At 43.3% G+C, this 20515-nt stretch overlaps 1 protein-coding gene across 7 annotated transcripts in view; it reads right to left on the reverse strand.

Annotated features, from left to right (window-relative positions):
- LOC142061931 (OX-2 membrane glycoprotein-like) overlaps positions 1–20305 on the reverse strand; it is a 56876-nt gene extending 36571 nt beyond the window's left edge. For 2 of the 7 annotated variants that reach the window (XR_012662311.1, XM_075103644.1), the window contains exons 1-5: positions 19764–20017; positions 18092–18173; positions 16986–17309; positions 16065–16331; positions 14110–14226 (exon numbers count right to left, since the gene is read on the reverse strand). Coding sequence is in view for 6 of the 7 variants with exons in the window: in XM_075103644.1 (XP_074959745.1) it covers positions 14114–14226; positions 16065–16331; positions 16986–17309; positions 18092–18173; positions 19764–19775 (798 nt within the window). In the remaining variant the exon portion in view is untranslated. Of the gene's footprint in view, positions 1–3402; positions 5432–14109; positions 14227–16064; positions 16332–16985; positions 17310–18091; positions 18174–19676; positions 19701–19763; positions 20018–20108 lie in introns of those variants that run through there. The other 5 variants (XM_075103654.1, XM_075103659.1, XM_075103632.1 and 2 more) reach the window with 5 other exon arrangements.
- Positions 20306–20515: the final 210 nt, after the last annotated feature.

The raw sequence follows: 20515 nt of genomic DNA on the forward strand, positions 1-20515 counted from the left end.
AGTGCAACAGTGGTGAGAGTACACTTCCCTTTTTCTCCACAGTGAAACACTGATCACATTACCCAGGCAGGCTCACAGTTGCACACTCTTTTTTTCATCCATCTTGATGGGGCAATCATGCAACCCAACAAGGGAGGAGGAGACATGCCAGTGGGCTCCACAGGAGCTCCAGGCGGTGTGTGCTCAGGATCTGGGCTCTGTGGAGGTCCTGCAGACGTACAGACAGCTCCATTTTTCCCAGGTCTGTTTACTAGTGTTCAGGTTATCTGCCTTTCCTAGAGGGGCTGCCTTCTGGTTTGGAAACAAGGACGAGCTTTCATCACAGGTACTGTGTGGTTACTATGACCCAGGGAGATACTATCACCTTCACATGATGGAGTGACCACTGTAAACTTTCAGGTATCAGAGAGGGAAAGGGTGGAAAGTGTGTCCAGAAAAGCAAGAAAAGAGCACTTTTGCAAAGAGCAATAGAGCGGCCAGGAAGGAACTCATCCGGGACTGAGAGGAACAAAGGGTCAGAGAAGCCAGAATGGGGAAGTACATAATCAAGAAGAAAGAAGCTGAAATCAGAAACACTTTAAGAGTGGGTAAAATCAAATATAAATCAGCCACTCTCTCACAGTGTGTTTCCTTACCAAAATACATTAAACTAATAGTTTGTTAACCTACCACTGCCAGAACAGGCGATCTGTCCGATACATGCTTCATCTGCCAGGGAGTGACCTGCTTAAACCCCGTTTCAAGTAAGCAGTGGGAAACACCCCGCTTCCTTTTGTCAGCCTACTACACTCAGCCACATTGTTTTCCAGAAATGATTTACTAGGCTGCAACTAGTAAGGAAATCCGTCTCCTCTGTTTCCTTAAGGAAACCTAGATTAGCAAGGCCAGGGATGCAATCCTATTCTTTACTGCCCAGTTCTGCCTGACCAGGCAGCCACACTTGCCTCTTGCAGGCAGAATGAATCAAAACACCAAGCTCCTGTCATTCCCATCTCCTTCTAGCCATCCCTATGTATCCCGTGACAGAAGGGACCCTCAGTCCCCGGGGGAGACACCAATCCTTTTGGCATATGGAAGCTGCAGATTACCTTTCTTGCATCAGCATGAGAACTTAAGCAGTTGAGGGGCTGACTAAAAAACTACCCACAAGTTTTTCTAAGACAGGGCAGACAGCCTGCCTCAGACTCTATCCAGGCATATTTTTTTTTGAAGATAATGCATGAAAGTTGCTGAATGTCGGAAGGCACGCTTGCCACCCCAGCACCAGTGCTGGGGAGCTTTTGGATCCACTGGAGACACCATGAAGCGAGTTTCTTCTGGCACACAAAGTGATCAGCTCACCATCAGGTGGCTGACTGTACAGAAACAGACCTGCAGAAGGCTGTGGAAGTTTCCAGCTGGATGCCATGAGATTAGGGCCATGGAAATAGAAACACGTGATTCAGAAGGAAAAATGGCACGAGAGGAGGCAGCAGGTGATACATATATACAGAAAGTGAATGTTGCTCACTGCACATGTTCTCAGAAAATCCCATTTAAGTGCTTTCAACTTTAAGTTGAAAGCTCTTTAAGCATTTCTGACAGATAAATAAATACTGGTGAACTTCATGCAAATTCTTGTCCAGTGTTGATTCTGCTGCCAACTTCAGCCCATCTTAGGGGAAAAAATTACATTCAGGCAACCCTCCCCCCCTCCTCTCCTCATGCATCCTCTCAGCTTCTAAAGTTATCCTGCACTTCCTTCCTTGACATCTTGCTATGCAGCAGACTTTGAGAACAGCTGCCACCACGCTTTCAAAGCAAACAGCATTTTCGTTAGCAGGGCGGCAGCTAGGGGACACAGAAGTGAAGCAGGCAGGCATATGGGATGACATGACAGGGAAAAGGTCACCCAGAAGCATCCATGAAATCTACTTCTCAGACTTGGAAACTGCAAATAGGTTGCACAGAGGCAAACTTAATAGATCAGTAAAGGATGAGGAAAGGATACAGGAAAAACCCCAAACATGCATTCACTGAATTCAGCTGAAGCAGCTGCCCTGACTTCAGGCTGGGTGGTCAATGTGGCAAGGCAATGAAAAAGCTGGTGGCAAAAAGAAAAAGTCTTCCTTATGCTGCCATCCGAAGTGATTTTTTTCTTTTTTTTTTTTTTGGCAAACTCCCTCTTTCCTAAAAACCCAGCCCTGCCTGCTGGGGGTTTTGAAGACTCTCTCTTTCCAACACCATTGCCACCGATGGAAGTTGTTATCTCTTGTAGACACTTCACATTCCTGCCCCGTATGCCAGCACAATTCAAGACTAAGAATAACAGCAACCTTGAGCATGCCAGGGACAAAAACAGAACAAAGAGAGGACATAGCTGTAGGAACTAAACAATTCATTGTGACTCGAAAACAAAAGCAAACATCTTGACAGGTCCTGAGGAGCAGGTTGTCAGCCAAAAAAAGCAACTTTTTACAGCAACCTTTAAATCTCCTTGAAGAAACCTGCTATTCTTCATTTGCTCACCTTTTGTGAAGTTAAGGGTGACCAATCTACATTCTCTAAGGTCATTCAATGCTGCTACCATACCTCAGCCCCAGCCTGAACTGCCCCAGCCCTCGTTTGGTTCCTGCCCTACTCTGCCAGCACAACTCACCCTGTGACTGGTGGGCCAAACAACACTTGACCCAGCTCTGCCAGGGGCTCCTGGGCCACAGCAAGCAGCCCTTTTGCTCTTCTGCATGGGAGAACCACAGCTTGCCCCACACCATGCCCAGGGCAGCGGTGCTGCTGGCTCACTACCTTCCCTTTGTGCATGGGGAGGTGACCAGGCTGATCTCAGAGCACCAAACTCCCAGGAGAAGAAACTACTAACTCCCATCACTCAGGATAAGGTACATCAGCAATGAGACTTGCACTGACGGCTAGCATCTAGCAGGAAGTTCTTCAGAAACCATCAGTAGCAACCATTTGTTTCCCTGAAAATCCAAGAATGAATGGGAGTTTATGTTGCAATCTCAAAACCTCTAGAAATCATTACCTATTCTATTCTGCCAACCGCTAGAGCTCAGACAAGCAATAAACTGCTGCCTTTCACTGGTATTGCAAGACCTAGGACATAATCCCATGACACTCGGCTCCTTTAGGGAGATGGCAGCATTGCCACGTCCTTTTAACTAGATCCAGATTTCTCACTATCACGTCCTTTAAGAAGAAAAGTGCAAGTCGATGCCATGACAAACAAAAATTGTTGTTTCACAATTCACTTCAAAAGATCATGTGTCTTAAAGAATACACCAGGTCACTACTGCTTTTCCTAAAGGAATTATTCATGCACTTAGAGCTCATGCATGATGCTTCTCTCACTGATTTACGAAAGCTCACTGGCAGCGTGCTAAAAATGAAAGGAATTATGCAGCCTTCTATTCAAAGTTGCTTTATTTGTCTTCTTTTCAGCAAAGGTAAATACAGAAAACAGGACAGTCAGTACATCAGTAGAGCATGTAACTTCAGATAAAGAATAAGCAGTGAACATGATACACAGAGTACCTTTTAAAAATGCAAACTACAGCTTTTTGATTGAAGTACTTTCAAGTCTGATGTAAAACACAGCTGCTGTGGTCAAAAATACTTCTGTAAATTTACATGTCAAAAGTTGTTTTGCTCAAACTTTTTTGGCAGAAAAAAACCACCACACCTTAAAAACCCCCTGAAGTCCCACTTTCTGTACAGAAAGGAAGCAAAGTATAAATCAAAACTGAAAAAAAAGCCCAAGCTGCAATGAAGCATTTCTGGTATCCCAAACAAGCAGGAAAAAAAAATGGATGAGTTGGTGTTTTGGCTGGATCGGGGTTTTTTTTAGTTAGAAAAAAATATTTTTTTAAATTAAAAAATAAATAATTCATATTGCACCTACAACAGTAGCAGCAATACAGCAATCCTCCATAATACACGCAGACATACACATACACCTTTTCGACAGACTTGTGAGAGGCTGCCGTTCTGGAACCAACGAAGTATTGGTTCTAAACATTTAGTCTTAACCCTTGTATCTGTTATATCTTCGCTGCTGATTTTTTAGACTGACAGTTTGTACTCTTGGTAAACACAAGACATAAAAAGCACAATTAAGTAAAGCTACACGCTGAGTAAGATGGAATATTTCAGATGCACAAACAAATGGCAGTTGAACCCAAAAGACAAGAGGATACCGGTAGTGATCCTAATACAATGACACAGACAGAAGGAAGACTGAGAAACACCTTAAACATTAGCAGTCATCAGATGAACAAAAATCACCAGAGGATGGCCTGCAGTCCTCCTGTCTGTCTAGTCTGTCAGTAAAATGGGCCACGAAATCAGTAAGGCCAGAAGTACGTTTGTTTTTAGCAACCTTCACCCCATGAAGTGGGCACAGAGCCCTGGCAAGGTGCCAGGAGGCAGAGGGCACACCAAAGCTCTGACCCCTCACAAATATTACAAGTTGCAAGGCAATGCCCAGAGCACTCTGCTCTCACAGGCGGCCTGCTGCCACGCAGGAAGTGGGGGCGACAGGCAACTGGGGCGTTAAGCCTAGAAATGGCCACATCAGCAGGCTTGAGCAGGCAGCAAGGAGCAGCCAGGGGTGGCAGAGGGGAGAGGGGCTCCGATCCTACCTGGGACAGGAGCAGGGTTAGGTCCCAGCTCGTAATGGTAGTGCAGGTTTTGGTAGCAAAACCATGACAAAGCAGTAAATTCTGCCTCTGCAAAATTCCCCACTGATACCATTATGTTCAGAGAAGTGACACATGATGGTCAGCTCAGGGTGTAACATCCTACATAATTTTTGGCAGATTTGGTGTGCTTTGAGTCCTGTGCTTTTAAGTCCAGCAGGTCTCTCCAGAGAGAGTTAAGCAATAAAGTCATTGGCACATTCACACATTCACTGAGGAAAAGGAGTCGGATCAGCTGGACAGAAGGAAAACGAAACACCAGGAAGAGGGTGATGAACGGAGAGTTGCTGCAAGTGAAATTGCAGACAGATGCAGGGAAAAATCAAACCCCTCTTTACTGTGAGAGCAATTAAGCACTGGAAGAGGACCCTCAGAGAGCTTGCAGAGGCTCCATCTATGGATGTTTTCAAAACTCAGCTGGAAGAATGCAAATATATTTTGCACACTAGCTGTACCAAGAGTGGCACAAGCAAAGTAGATTTTGGCTGGCAGCAAAGGAGAGGGCTAAGTGGTCCCCCTGGTCCTACTTTTTATGACTAACCATTTAGTCTAGATAACAAACATTGCACTAGACTTTTCAGCGATCAACTCAGTGTCTAGATAGGGTAGTGTATGTATGTGATGTATTTCCCTTTTATTGCTGTTTCTTTCTAGCCAGTCAGGTCACTGCTTGTGATGTTGACTTCAGGCTGCTGAGCTGTAACAATCTGGTAGGTGAATGGAAATTCTCTAGGATCCTAGAAAACAAAGAAAAAAAAGGAAAAAGGATGAATCACGGCCATTGGGTTGCTGCCTCAGGTCTTGCTGAGCAGTGTGGTTGCCACTGGGGCAAGGGCAGGTAGAAATGCACAGTGGGGAAAGTGGAGAGAAACTGTCACAGAACTGCCCTTTGGTGATCAACTGTAGGACCTTCCCTGCTGTACCACCAGTCACACACCTTCCTAAAACGCAGCGGAACAGGCTTCAGCCTCCGCTCCCCCTCGCTTCCTTTATTTACCACAGATGATACCTTAAATTTAAGACGCTACCTTGTCTGTAACAGCACAGATACACGCCTGCCACACAAAGGGTCGTTACATAGAAGGATCTGTCCCTAAACCCGGAATACCTGAGCCAGCACCGCTTGCCCCGAGCACCGCAGGAGATGCCTGCAGAGCCACAGGTGGCACCACTGTGGCTGTTAGAATGTAATAATAGATTTATTAATAAGTTATTATTTATTATAGCTTATATATTATTGTATATATAAATTTTATAGTTAAATTATATAAAAGATAAAATTATATTTTCTAGAAATATACACAAATACATATATTAAATATATAATAATATATTATTTTATATGGAGGTAAATATCTTCTATTTATTATATATAGAAAAAATAACAAAAATAGAACAAATCATCTGAGATCAATGTTCACTCCATCCCGCTTGCCCTACACTGACAACATGGCCCCCAGACTTCTCAAAAGGGATACTCTGAGGGATGTTCAGCCCCCTCATTATTTTGTTACGCTCCAAGAAAGAAGAGTCTTCAAACTGGTGGTGGCGGTGGGAAATTCCCTCTCCTTTTCTCCTTAAGCAACAGAAATTCCTTTGGGAGCATAGTTATGAGAAAGCCTGAAAGCAACAGTTATGAACACAGCATGCTACACACTATGGAGCAGCATTTCTCCTCGGGCAGGGATAAACTACCCAGCTCACCAACATTCAAAGCCATTTACTACCAGCAGAAGGGCAGGTGCTGGTTTACAAACAGTTTTGCCTTGGGAGGAAGCCAAGTGATCCTGCTCGGCTGTAGCTGCCAAGGGACATTAGCAGCATAGAGGGAAGTACGCTCCTGGAAAAGCTGTTCTAAAACCTGAGTAGTTTACATGACACAATTTACATGTGAATTTCAGCTTATGATTACTGAATGAAAACCTGCAGTTATTAAAGTACAACCACAACAACAAAAATCTGTATTAAGTAAACGTGGTTAAAAAGACTCCTCGCCTTTGCCCTACCGGTATTTGGAGACTCCCTGGGGACACACGGTGGCATGCCTTCAGCCAGCTCGCTGGTTATACTGCCCTTAGCTTTCTAATGGCCTTAAGTGGCAGCCAGCCCTCCTCAGACACCTAGAGGAGGTCTACACACACGTCAGGATGAGATTTGCAAATCCTAGTGTAATATGTATGCTGCAAATTTGGAAGGATCACCTTAAAAGCCGTTCCTGCTTTCAGGTAGATGCTGGAGAAGCAGGCACGTCACGGCACAGCACCATCAGCCGGCCCTTCAGCTGAGAGCAGCCACCTGGACTCCCGCAACACAGCCTGCCCTGTAACCTTGCTCCCTGCCTCCTTGTAAGCATGGCTTGAGACTCCCTTGCTTGCACCTCCTCAGAATTTAATAAGGTACCTTGAAAGTAACTGGACAATTGTAATATCCCTTTTTGAATGTAGACATTGGCAGCTGAGTGCAAACCCTTACTGCATATTTGAACAGCAGGAAAAAAAGAAAAAAAGACATTTCCAAACAAGAGACACAGAATACGGCATGACAAATTTTCAGAATATTAATCTATTTGCATATAAGAATGATTTACTAAAAAAAAAAAAAAAGAAAAAGCAAAAACATAAAAAAAAAGGCATTCTCCATTTCCTACTAATACAATACCAAATGAATCAGAAAAGTTATTACACTGTTCTTTGTTTTCATTAAACTAAGACCATCAATATCTGTTCAAAAAATATTTCAGATTTTTAAAAAAAATTGATCTGGAAAGATGATTATGTGAATAAAAAAAAACCCCAAACAATTTACTACGTACCTAATACTAAATGAAACAGTTTTTTAAATTCTGGAAACCATGCACACTGCAGAATCCAGAATATGACAATGACATAAGGAATACACACATCCCTAAACAGATTCATGAACTAGGAAAGCAAACTGATCTTATTTGTGTATTACTGACCAGGAAAGTTATTTATTGAATATATAAATAGTTTCATATTTCAGAATGTCATTCTGATGTTTAAGACCCAATTTATGACATCAACTTTACGTGGCTTTGAAAAAAATAGTAAGATATATAGCATTTTTACTTTTCATGTAGGAGAGTAAGAAAAAGGTTTCCATCTCCTTATCTAATAACCCTGCATACAGCCAAAGTATTTTGCAAAGGAAAAACATTTTGGAATTGAGCACATAAATCGTTCTTTCCAAGAAACTGAGTGAGAAATTGCAACATTGAGGCAACTATCTGTATATCAGAAGAGTGCTATTTTTATTCCCTTTCAGCTGCCAGTCAATTTGTTTTCTGGTTGTATACAAAGCCCTGTTGTTGGAATGAAAGGGAGCATGAAGGACCAGAAGATTACTTCATAATGAAACACAAGCACAGATATGATGCACGGGATAGGAACTGTGTTAATCACACATAGCAAAGGCCTCCCTGTTCGCAAAGAAAGGGTGTGGCTTTCAGTAGCCTAAACTTTGATACCTCTCCTTTAGATGGGCAGGACAAGCTCTGAGGTGTTTCCTGTGCTGCTACCTTCATCCTATCAATGGCAAACAGGACTTATTTCACCCTTCCAGACGAAAAGCCCAGCCATGCCCCAGAAGACCTGGATTCATCTACGCACCTTCCCCTCCTCCCTCCTCTGCCACTCCTTCTCCCAGCTCTTCTGTGAAATGAAAAGCAGGATGAGGAGCATGCTTTCCCCAGCAAAACATGCTGGGGGAAAAAAAAGCACCAGCTGTCCCTGTCCTTCACAATGAAAACAGGTAGCACTAAATCGTGGAAAGCTTGGAAAAAGCACCCATGCTCTCTATGTATATGATGCAGACTGGAGGGTACTGCCAGGCACATTTCTATGAACAGAAAGTTAAATTACTTACTAGGGAACAGGAGTTGTCTGGAAGCAGTGTGTGATTAAAGCCAAAAAACTTCTTCACTTGGGTTGTGAAATATTTCTGTGTGTGGGAAAGCTGATGGCCAGCCTCTGCTGACATTAATGTACGGGTTGGGTTTAGTTTGTTTGTTTTTTTCCGTTCTCCCCTCATTAACTCTGTTTAGGTCTGTCTGGCTACAATGTTCTTTAATACTGTGGTTTTTTGGTGGTTTTCTTCTGGTGTAGTGTTAAGGGTAAAGGAATGAGATTGCTGTAAACAAAACAACTTTCACTTATACCACTGCCTATTTTTGTTACTTTAGGGAATTCAGAATAGGACAAATATAATCTCCTACTCAAGACAAAGCCACACTTGAGGGGAAACCAAGATGATTCTAAAATGAGCTTCCCCAGCTGGGACATGATGGCCAGAGACCTGTTCCCCTGTAAGCCGGGTGCATTATACCCATCTGCCTCATGAAAGCAGGAGTTATGGCCTGAGTTTATCAGCTGAAAGGCTGGTATTTTGCTGTCACTTCAGGAAAAATTATTCTGTCCTAAAACTGAGCTGCTACTATGTTGTTTTCAACTACCTAGTCTCTCACTATTAAGAAAAACAGTTGTATGTCAAAGTAAATCAACTGAAGAAGCAAACCAAGTCATACTGATAAAAAAAGAATTGCCATAATTTTTAAGCCAAACCTTAGAAACACAGCCTTCGGCAAACTGAATAAACACGAGAGGATACTGCTATAATGGCTCCTCCAGAAATAATTCCTGTCTTTAAACAAAGTAATGGAAAGTGTGTGCAAGTTTTTGTAAAGGGATCTCCTGCACAAGGCCTCCATACTTCTCAACCTTTCAGGACATCTTCGGCCACCAAAATTTAGGTTTCTGTTACCTATGTATTATAGCTGATCAGCCAAGTTGCTATTTGCAGCTTAAGAGACCTGAATCTGTATTATTTGTAGCAACTTCCAAACTTCAAAAAAATAATAATCAGGGCATCTTAAATTCCTATTCAGGGCATTAAGTGACCTCTAGCTGGTAACAAAGAGGTATTTGCAACCTGTTTTGTAGCACTTGTGTAACATTTGTGATACACTGAGGCTCAACATCTCTTTGAAATACGGTTAGTTACCTGTATTCAAACACAAACATCTTGAAACAAAAGATGTTAAATGCTGCTTAATCTAAGTTCCGTAAAATTTCTGCTTGAAGGAAAACCTGAACGTTTCAATTTCCAAACAGGAAAAACCCATTGCTATGTTGGCACTTTCTGCAGAACAGATTTTTTTGATCTGACCTAGTCTCTTCTTCTGTGACTCTCCAAGTTTTCTTCTTCCAGGTTCACCTAATCTGCTCAGCTTTCTTAGGTTGTGTCATGCCTATTCAATAGCAAGCTCTGAGAATTTTTTGCCCTGCTGTTATAGCTTTTTCAATACAAATATACTATTTCACCATTTCTAAGGCTTTCCACATACCAAAATATGCATAAGCCACCCAAGAAAGATCAACATACCAATGCTTAAAAATAATAAAAAAAATTCCAAACAAACCCCCCAAACAAACCAACAAACCTCAAACCAACATGCTGGCCTTTATATCCATTTGTGAAATAGCCCTTCCTCACAGACCACCATAAGCCTCCAGAAAACTCTTTGCATGGAATTTTATCCCCTGCAGACTGCTAGGTCCTGAAAACTGACTATAAAGCTTTTTAACTGACTAGGCTGAAATAAGAGTATCCTGCAAGCTTTGAAATAAACAACTGACACTGTGGAAAACATTCAGGTTGAGACATGTATGCCACAGGTAAGTCACAGGAATTTATTCAGACTAATAAGATTTCTTTTGCTTCAGTCCAGGCACTTGGCTTGTTAACTGGACTGCTTTACGTTGGTGTGGTCTACAGTTAAGCTCTATTAGTTGAAACAGGTAGGAAATGCTGTCATTTTTCACCAGTGTAACACTGAGAAACCTCCAGCACGGGCAAAGTTATGTCTGGTGATTCATTGCAGCCTGCTCATCACACTTAAGTGATAGGGACAGCTAGGTTTGCTTCTTTGCTTAGCAGAGGATGATGATGTGAGTTTTCCAAAGCTTTTGCATCAGCTCTCACCACAAAGGCTGCTCAGTTTGTTTCCTAACAAGTGACTTTTTGCCAAACATTGTGAAGACACTTCACTTGGGTTGTTTTCAGGGGGAACAAAAACGTATGTATGCTGTGTAACTGGTATACAAGGCAAATGCCTGAGGGATGGGACACTACTCTTGAGCCCCAGCTCTTCCCCTGATTCCAAAGCATCTACCATGGAGACAAGGGAAACAAGAAAACCAAAAGCAAATCAAAAACCAACCATACTCTCAACAGCAGAAGAGAAGAAACTTTGACAGAGAAAGTTCCCCAGCCATCCTCATAAAAAGCTGTTGCTTTACTTTAAAAACCAGGCATCTTGACAAGACTAGAAAGGCTTTGCTTGTTATCTAGCGCCGAATGAAAAGAAGTATTGAGGCCCCAGACAATGGCCTCAGACATTGGTATCCTCCAGCCAGCGCTATTAGCTCTCTATTGTGCTGCTACAAAAGCACGTCCGGAAATAGGTGCGTAAGTGCTGCTCCTCATTCCAACACAATCTGAAGATAATAGAGGATAAAATGAGAAAAGGGCGTTCTGCGAGAATGTTATTCTCTTTTAGGCGAATAGACTGCAACCAATGCTTTAAAGAGCATAATCAGACTTCAGAAGTGATTGGGGAAAAAACAAGTCACTGGAGAAACAGACTAGAGTCCACAGTGTGCTGCTCAGAGGAGCTAAGGAAGTGTAAGGGATTTCCTCTGTAATACAGTGTAGTATTTGTGGAGTGGTAATGCACTCGAAATGTAGTGTTAAAAATTACCGTAGCTCTGCAGGTATTCTTGACATTTTAAGGATTTGGAGGGGAAAGTGACAGTGGAATCATATACAAGAAAAATTGTAAGTAACTTCTAGCAACAGGCAGAAAAAAGCATCCAGGAAAAAAAAAAAAATCAGATGGTGACAGAGTGATGAAACTGCATCAGTATTGGAGTTTTACAAAAAAATAATTAATGAGGCCTTCAGGGAAACAGATGTACATTAGAAAGATGGACTACACATTTCTCTAAGCTGGTTACTGTATGAAGGAGTAGGATCACAGCTGGTCAAAATTACACTGGATAAAGTAACACTGCCTTTATGCAAAAAGGATCCAAATTAGTGCCTTACATTTTCAAAACTCAAGACTGAAAAGTGACTGAAAAGATACAGACTAAGACTGATAAAAACTAGACTACATTAAAAAGGCAGAGACTGAACGCCTTAGAAGTCCACAGCAGAAGCCACATCCTGGCAGCACAGTTAATCAAAACCCGTGACAAATGGGAAGGAACACAAACAATTGAGGTCCCTCAAATCCTGCTTTTCTGATAAACTCTAATATGCAAACTTATACTCACTGCTCATCTAGTTTACCCCCTCTGCCCCGGTGAACAGGTAGTTACATGAATTCTCAACGCTGTGACACACTGGCACACATGTGGGGCCAGATGTTCTCCCAGGCAGAAGGGCACAAGACCCCACTTCCCTTGCTGACACAGGGGGATTTCAAGCTCCAAAATTCCTTAGCTAATAGAAGAGGCATAGTGCTTTCAGCTTAAACATGCTTTACTGTGTCTTATGCTTTCCTTACAAGGCAAGGAGGGGGCTCTGTTCAGAGTTTCCAAAATAACGCGTAGGCTCTATTGTCATGCATCACAGCAGTGTCTCCACAGCAAGAAATCATATCTTGCATGACACACAACATGGCACAGGGATGCATGAAATGGCTTGCGGGTTCCAAGCCTGATTCCTAGTGGGTGGTGCAGGGCATAGGAAGTCTGCTGTGAAGCTAACCGTAATGCCTGCTGGGGATGGTCCTGTTACAAGCGATCGCTGGAACCACATGCAGGCTTTGCCTGGGGAGCTGCCAATATCCAAGGGCCAGAATCATGCCAGCAGGTACATTAACATCCTTAGCCTAGTCTAAACATGAACATTAACAAGCCTAGTCTTGTCAAGCAATGTTTCACTGACTGACCCTGCTCCCACTTCAGGTACCAGTGCAGTCACAGCATCCCAGTGTGGTTGTCCTGAGGCATGCAACGGAAGGGCTTTGAAAGTCTGCAAGGCAGCACCTGCACTTTTTAGCACTCTCTTTGCCTGGTCACTCTCTCATCTGCTCTAGCCGGTGATCCCAGACCACTGCCAGGTCACCTCTGCCTCAAGGTCTCTCCTTCAAGGTCCGCTTAGCACAAGCTCATCTGTGTTTGGAATGGTTGTTCTAGAATAAATATACATCTTTCTTTTGAGCATTTCACCTTTTTCTTCTGATCCTTAAAAAAAATTAGTTAAGAACCAACTCCCTGCCCTTTACTTCCAGGTTGGTCTGAAAATTCAACAGATGTTTTCTCTTTTGAATTGTTTATAGGATCAATGGAAAGCTCACATACGTTTTACAATTAAGAAGTTATATTTGGGTTATAAGAAACATTCATTTACCTTTTTTCTCAGGGCAGACTTTTGTGTCTCTGGCAGTAGCAGATTTACTAGATCAACCCCTCTTAAGAGTAGATGCTGTAGGTCTAAGTTCATAATAGACAGGTCTGATATTCCTGGAAACATGTCTTTACTTTGTATGACATTATCATCAGGAAGCAAGTATCTAAATAGCCAGGAACTGAGTTAAACTGTGCTGGTATTTCTAAACATATCAGGAGAATTCAAAGCCAGACACAGCATTCTGATCTACCTAAGCAAGAGTGAAGCTACCAACGAGCATCAAATTTCTGTGATTTCTGAAGCCTAAGGCTTCCCCATGCCTCTAATTTTTTCCTTTCATTCTGTTATTAGTAACTAAGACTACAAAGTTGAGCGATGTGTGATCCGGTCATAACACATACGAGGATGTTCCACTGACTGCAATTTCTCCTTAATTCATGATTAGGAAGCAGACTCATACGCCAAGTTTGAGCACACTTCTCCATCATGTTACACTGTTTGTCTTAAAATTACAAAGAAGGTGCTGTGACCAGAAGAAAGCCCTTCCCTTGAGGTGATGTCAGTCTGGGTGGGCAGGTTTCTCTCCAACGTACCCCATCTGCCAAAAATTCTCTGAGCTTACGCTTACTTACACTCGACACTTTTGTGGCCCTCCATGAAAATGTGAAAGACCAGTGAATTACTTCTGCCTGGAAGCAAACCACGAGCAGCATGTCCTGCTCTGCTTGGATCCTCCCCACACAATTTGTAGTCTTGTATTATCACTCAGCAGCAGCAGTGGAAAAACAGCTCTTAAGATTACATGCAACTGAGGCAACCTCTAATAACTATATACACATTATTATAAAGTTTACTTGTCCAATATGAAAGCCTCATACCACTGACGATATCTCAACAAAGTCTCATTCTTGTCTGTAGATGACCAGACCTTATTATAGGCTCTATGAAAACTGTTGGTTTCCATGCACCATTGACTCACCCATTCAACCCCTCCTGCATATCCTCTTCCTCCAGCGCAGCATGATCAGAATCAGAACTATGACGACAATTAAAATCCCCACAGAAATCATCACCCAAAAAAATAAGGATCCCTCTTCTGTGAAAACAGAACAAAAAAGACAAACTAAGCTAGTTTATATAGGAAAAAGACCAAAAAAAGCCAAAAGGATGTTTGATTAACAACGGTTCCTCACTGAGATTTTAAGTTATTACTAAGCTACATGAAGGCAGCAATTGCTCAAAAGAGAGAGTGAACGTGTATATCTTCAAAGACAAACCTACTTGCCCACAGAAAACGCTTTGTGAAGAAAAGATGTGCTCATGTTCATCCACAGCAGAGAAAACTATCATTCCATACCTGCTATGGTAGTTGGCCTGCATATGTAAGCAGAACTTTATACAAGTCTTGACACTTTCCAAAGAGTTTTTTGTTCACCCAGGCTTTGAGTTTTTGTTTGTAAAATAAAAGTTATTCCTTTTACTGTTAAACACTTACCACTGCTGCAAAGGCTAAATTAACTTTCAGAAAAGACGACAGGCTATGTTTTGACACCTGCAAGTAGCTCTACCCAACATTTGTGCATAGATGTCCCTTCCTGGTTAGACAATAACCACTTCATTTGCCATTAATCAAAATGATAATACAAAGGCTCATTTCAGTACTCACTGATGTTAGCTGGAAAACGTTCTGAATTAAAATTTAAGTAAGCCAAAACTATCACGTCTTTTAAAAAAGCTACCTTGAACTATTCATTTGAATTTTTCTTTCTCTAAAGTATAACATGGTTTAAACAACAAGCTATTAGCTGATCTTTCATTCTCCTGGCAAGGAATAACAGTCTTCGTTTCCTGCTTTCCAAGATACACATTTCCTTTTTAAAAAGGTCAAAACAAAAGAACATCGCATTTGGGACAGGACAAAAAGATTTATTATGCTTTTTCAATTAGTGTCACTCAGAATTAAGAACTAATTTGCTTTTGAACTTTTAGAGAGAAGATATTAAAAGTCAGATCTTACTCTTTACTACTGTTCCTATAAAAATCACTTCTTGAGGACGTAATTTGGGAGTTAACCCACCACCCCAAGCTAGTTTTTCTGCCTTCTGAATTTCCAAGTGGTCTTCCTTTTAAGGTTCTGGAATTGGAGACATTAATTTTAAATCACCTAAGTCAACGTTCCTGTGTGAACTGAGAATGGTACTTCAGCTTTTAATGTGTCTATTTCTTCTTTGTAGAACTGGGGTGAAAGTCTTTCCAGCAGAACAGAATGTTGGAAGAAATAAATTAGCGCTACAAGGTATTCAGATGTTACACTGACATATGTAAGGTTTCCGTGTAAAAGCGATGTAAGTACCTTCAACTGATCACCTTCCTGTCTGTCCGAAAAAAATATTCCTCCCTGACAATTACTGTAATGGATGTGTGTCTCAGCAAAGAGAAACTAAAACATAATACACAGGTTAACTGTACCAAAACATGTAGTAAGTTTAACTGAAACATTTGGTTAATTGCTATTCAGAGATAGTTTGCTATTAATTTCAAAACTTCCACTTCAATGTTCATTAAGCAACCTACAGAGTTTTTACTTCATCTAGATATAAATATGAAAGATATAAATATTTGTCAACTGATATCTATCTTTGGACTGTCAAAGAAACCATGCGTGAAAACTGAAGTTCAACTTGCTACAAAACACGTGATGCCTCTAAACTCCATAGCTCCCTAGCTGACTAGATTTTTCCCCCTCTTGGAGAAGACCCCAATACGTTCTTGTCTCAAAGACAGCAGTGAACGCAAAGTGGCATTTCCTTCCTTCTTACTTGGCATGTACATGTTTCACACTCTCCTCTTCCCAGCAGATTCCTATCCAGACATGCTATTGCAAAAGATGGAGGCCAAGAGAATGGTACCAAGTAGTTTGTATTGTTCACCTACCTCCTTTCATTTTCACAGGCAATTCCATTTTTTCATGCGTGTTGCTTACTGTGCAGATCAAGTCCTGCCCACCGATGCTCTGACTGTTGTAGATCTCCAGTGTACTGGTGATGGACACTATCCCATTGGCGTGCCTGACCGTCTCCTGTGTAGGAGTAGAATTGAACAAGTTCTTCCAGGTGATGGTGGGCTCTGGGAGTCCAACAGCATTACAGGTGGCTATCAGATGACCTTCGGAAATGTTGTAATGGACAGATGCATTGAGACCTTCCAAAACACAAATGAGAATCCATCACCACAATGAGCACTTGATCATCACCAGTAATAGCAGTTTAACCATTACCAATGAGAGCAAACCTTACTGGATTCGCACTGAGCCCCACAGTGCAGGAATGCAAGAAGAGTTCATTGGGTCAGGTCACCCCCATGATTCAACACTCCTTCCCTTACACTGAAGTTATATAACCCAAAGGTTTCACTTAACCTGAAGTCCCAGCTTTTAAAATCATCTGTTAAAGTAAAACCATTTTTTGGTCCTATCTGCTAATTCCCTACCAATGGTAGGGTTTGGCACAGCAGCTCACAGCACTGGGGTTGTACCAAGAGGAAACCACTACAAGCAGTGTTGGTTTGCCCAAGTTCCAGCTGGGACTGCTTGGGGACTTATAAAGATCCCACTCCTTGCTTTTTAGCTGATACTCACAGAACAAAAGGCAAGGACAGCCCAGAGTCAAAACCACCACAACAGGCTAGAATATGACCCCACAGAGTCTTGTTCACAGCAGTAACGCTCTGTTTCTACACCATGTTCCACTGAGGGATGCTCCTACCACTGCAATTCCTAAGTCTGCTCCAGGAAGTGCTGTGGGTGAGAAAACACCTCTTTTTCCACTAGAGACATATCCCTGCAGAGAACCTCACCAAAGACACTCAGGCAGGTATGTCCTGAGGAGGAGCCAGAAGGGAAAGCATTGAAGAGACATGTGTAACACCCTGAATCATCCATTCTGATGTTCCGAAGAACGATGCTTGTCTCATTGAGTACCAGACTTGTGAAATTCATTCGGTCTTGATAGGGCTCATGAATCTTTAATCCGGTTTTACTGTACGTAGCTATATTATTGTGTAATTTTTCAGAGTCCTTTTGCCACGTCACTTGCAGAACATCCTTAGGTTCTGTCAGGACACAGCTGAGAGTCACATTGTCTCCCTCTGTCACGTTTCTGTGTTCAGCCCGTGGAATCACTGCAACGACATGAAATAGTGAAACGGGTAGATATCACACATATTCAGAAGCCTAATGTTGATTCTAAGGCCTGGATTACCCACAGACACAAGAATTCTATCAATTACGTATTGTTTCTGTGGTTTTCCCCAAACCAAAATGTCCTTCTGCATTCTCCTAGATATTAATGAAGTTATGCTGGTTTACACTGGCTGAGGGCCTGGCTTTCTTCTAAACTGTTTAAAAGAAGAGAGACATAGCCTATTTCTGTACCCATCCTGCAGACTTCCCACTTCAGTTTTATTAAATCACATGGCTTCCCATTCTCAACAAAGACTCAATGTTTGTCTCCTAAAAGCTAGAGGAAGACTGAATGCACAAGGGAAACGCACACCAAACCACTCTCAGAGAACTGAGCAGCCAAATGGGCTAATGAGAATTTCTGGACTAGGTAGCTTCAGAGTTTGCAGCGCATTTGAAAGGGAGGGAAAGAAAAAGTGAGATTTGTTCCTGAGGGGAGGATCCACTATGGGAAGTTGTGAGCTCAGGCGAACAACAGCGTCCAGTGTCATTGTAGATACAGGATGCTGCATGTCCCTACCATCTCCAACTGCTGCTCCAGAAGGTCTTGTGTCACATCTGCCAGCTCCATGTCTATGCCTCAGCTACCTAACGTATGTCAAATGGCACCAGCGATCTGTATTTCACCTATTTTTGCCTCTTACTTTGACTGTTGAAACCTCAGGAATCAGAAACCAATTCCCCAACAATTTTCAGGCAGATTTCAGGAAATTCAGCTTACCGTTTGCCTTTCCAAGCCCAGCACAAGCCAGACACAAAATCAGACCTCGGAAAGTCATTTTGGAAGGGAAAATCTGCATCACCTGAAGAAAGATAAGGAGAGACGTGTGACTTAATAACAGATCATCTTCCAGTGATATCATGTCTCTGGGGTGCCAACATTAATGGTAGCTTTGTCATGCGAGAAGAATGTAGTTCTGGGGACAGCCGGTGAGTTTTGGCAGGTCTCATTACACAACACACGAAAAGTGTTCCAGTCAAGGTGAGGAAAAAGGTTGCACGATGGACGTTAGAGAGGCATTAATCCACCAGAAGCGTGACGTACTGAATGCCCAGGACTAGCTGGGGTACTGGGAGAGGTAAATTTGCATGGATTGGGTAACTTTTGGGGCATACTGCACCTGCTACATACAAATATGCTTCCAAGGTGGGAAAGGAGCAAAGATAAGGTTGTGTTGCGGCTTTCCCTAGTGAACAACTTTTGACCTATTCCCTGTTCCCTCAATCAGTTAATATCAGCACCATACAATTGAATTGTAGACCTGTCTGGAACTGAAGCTGGTGTCATACTTAAGAGGAAATATTATTTTGCGTAAAATACCCCTGAAACACACATCACCTAAACCTGAGGGTTTTTTTGCCAATGTCTGCAAAACTCACTGATACTTCTTGAGAGCATCTTCTGTCAAGACCACAAGCAAGGCCCGAATTCTAAAAGATTTTCACAACATGCAAAAAATAGGAGACACACTCATCTGTAAAGCATTTCCAATATTATCACACAGCTTAAAAAAGGAGAACTGATGAATAAATAAATTAATTAGAGGGAGGGGGAAAGAAATATCTATTTAACAAGCAACTTCCCAGCAAACTTGTGTGCACAACACATACGCACACAACCAGTAGCCTGCCCTTAATTTTAAACACTCTGCTAAAACAACTCCTGATACGACTCTGCAGTTACCAAGCATGAATACAGACCAAGTTCTTATGTGTAAAATAAAGAAATAAGAAACCATCAGCAACAAATAATGAATTTACCAGATAATACAGTGCCGTCAGATACTTGAGGATGGCTCTGAGAAGCTCAGATAAAATATGCCTAAAAACATGCAGAAATCAAGGGCCAGCACAGCAAGTCAGAGAGAAATTTCTAGTTATAAAAGTGTTTATAAATAAGTGAGAGATGTGCTACACCTGCAAGAAAGCACATTTTTCGGTAACAACCTTCTTTCTCACTGCTTTAATACCCATCAGAATCCGTAACACGCCATTGCTCATACCCGGTGTAGCTACAGGATTTCATACAGTGAGGAACCAGGCTATTGTGTCGCTATATTGATCATAGAAAGGTCACCTTTATGTCACAAACCCAATCTAGCATATAAAAGGGGAAAAATGAAGGGGGGTGGGGTGGGAAGAAAAGCTTCTAAGACTAGGGCAAACCGAGAGCAAATCCTTCGCTGTGCCCTCCGTACCTTCCCATACCACACCCAGAGGTCTCCTGAGCCACCGACTGTATCTGCTGGATTCACTAGTCCTCCGCGACCTTACAGAAAACTTTTCCGACTTTACAAACTTCTTACGCTTCTGGCGACCAGCTCTGTTCGGCGCTACTCGTCCCTCCTGACTTCTGGCATCATACAAGCTTCACAAAGCAAATGAATGCACACCTTGGGGATCATCCCACTTAAGGGAAAGCAGGGAAAGACTCGGCGACCCGCCGGCACCAACCGGGAACAGCCGGCAGCTGCCTCTGCGCTTGATGCTGCTCCGCCGCCGCCGCCGCCGCCGCGCCCGGGAGCCACTAACCGCCACCGCGGGCGGCGGCCAAACCCCGCCGGGGCTGAGCCTCCGGGCCGGGGCCGGGGCCGGGGCCGGGGCAGGGGCTCGGCCTCGGCGGCGGGGGGCGGCGACCGAACCGCCCAGCCCCGCGCCCTCCCGCCGGGGCTGCCGTCGCCCCGCGGGGATGGCAGCCTGCTTCGCGCACGCGCCACTTGCCGCCCGCCAAAACTCACCTCAAACCCGTAAACGCGTCCAGCGGCGGTACCGGGAGGAGCTGGAAGGCGGCGAGAGGGATGGTTACTCACATCCAAGCCACTGGAAGCGGGGGAAGGGCGAGGAAACTTCCCCGCCAGCCTAGGGACACGCAGCAGCGTCCCACGGCCGGTCCGGTCCGGTCCTGACCGTCCCTCCCGGCAGCCCAGCCCCGCCCCGCCCCGGGGGACCCAGGAGCGAGCCAGCCCCGGCGCCCGGCCCCGGCCGCGGCGGCTTCCCCCGCCGCATTGGCTCGCCCCGCCGCAGGCTTCGGCGCTGCAAATCAGGGAGGCTCTGTAGTCACCTCCTCCCCGTCGCACCTGTTACTCGCCCGGCAGTAACACTGTGAATGCGTTTTATTGCACTCACTACAAGAAAGACATTGAGC

This window comes from Phalacrocorax aristotelis, chromosome 1 (assembly GCF_949628215.1).
Source record: "Phalacrocorax aristotelis chromosome 1, bGulAri2.1, whole genome shotgun sequence".
In the NCBI taxonomy this organism is placed as follows: Eukaryota; Metazoa; Chordata; class Aves; order Suliformes; family Phalacrocoracidae; genus Phalacrocorax; species Phalacrocorax aristotelis.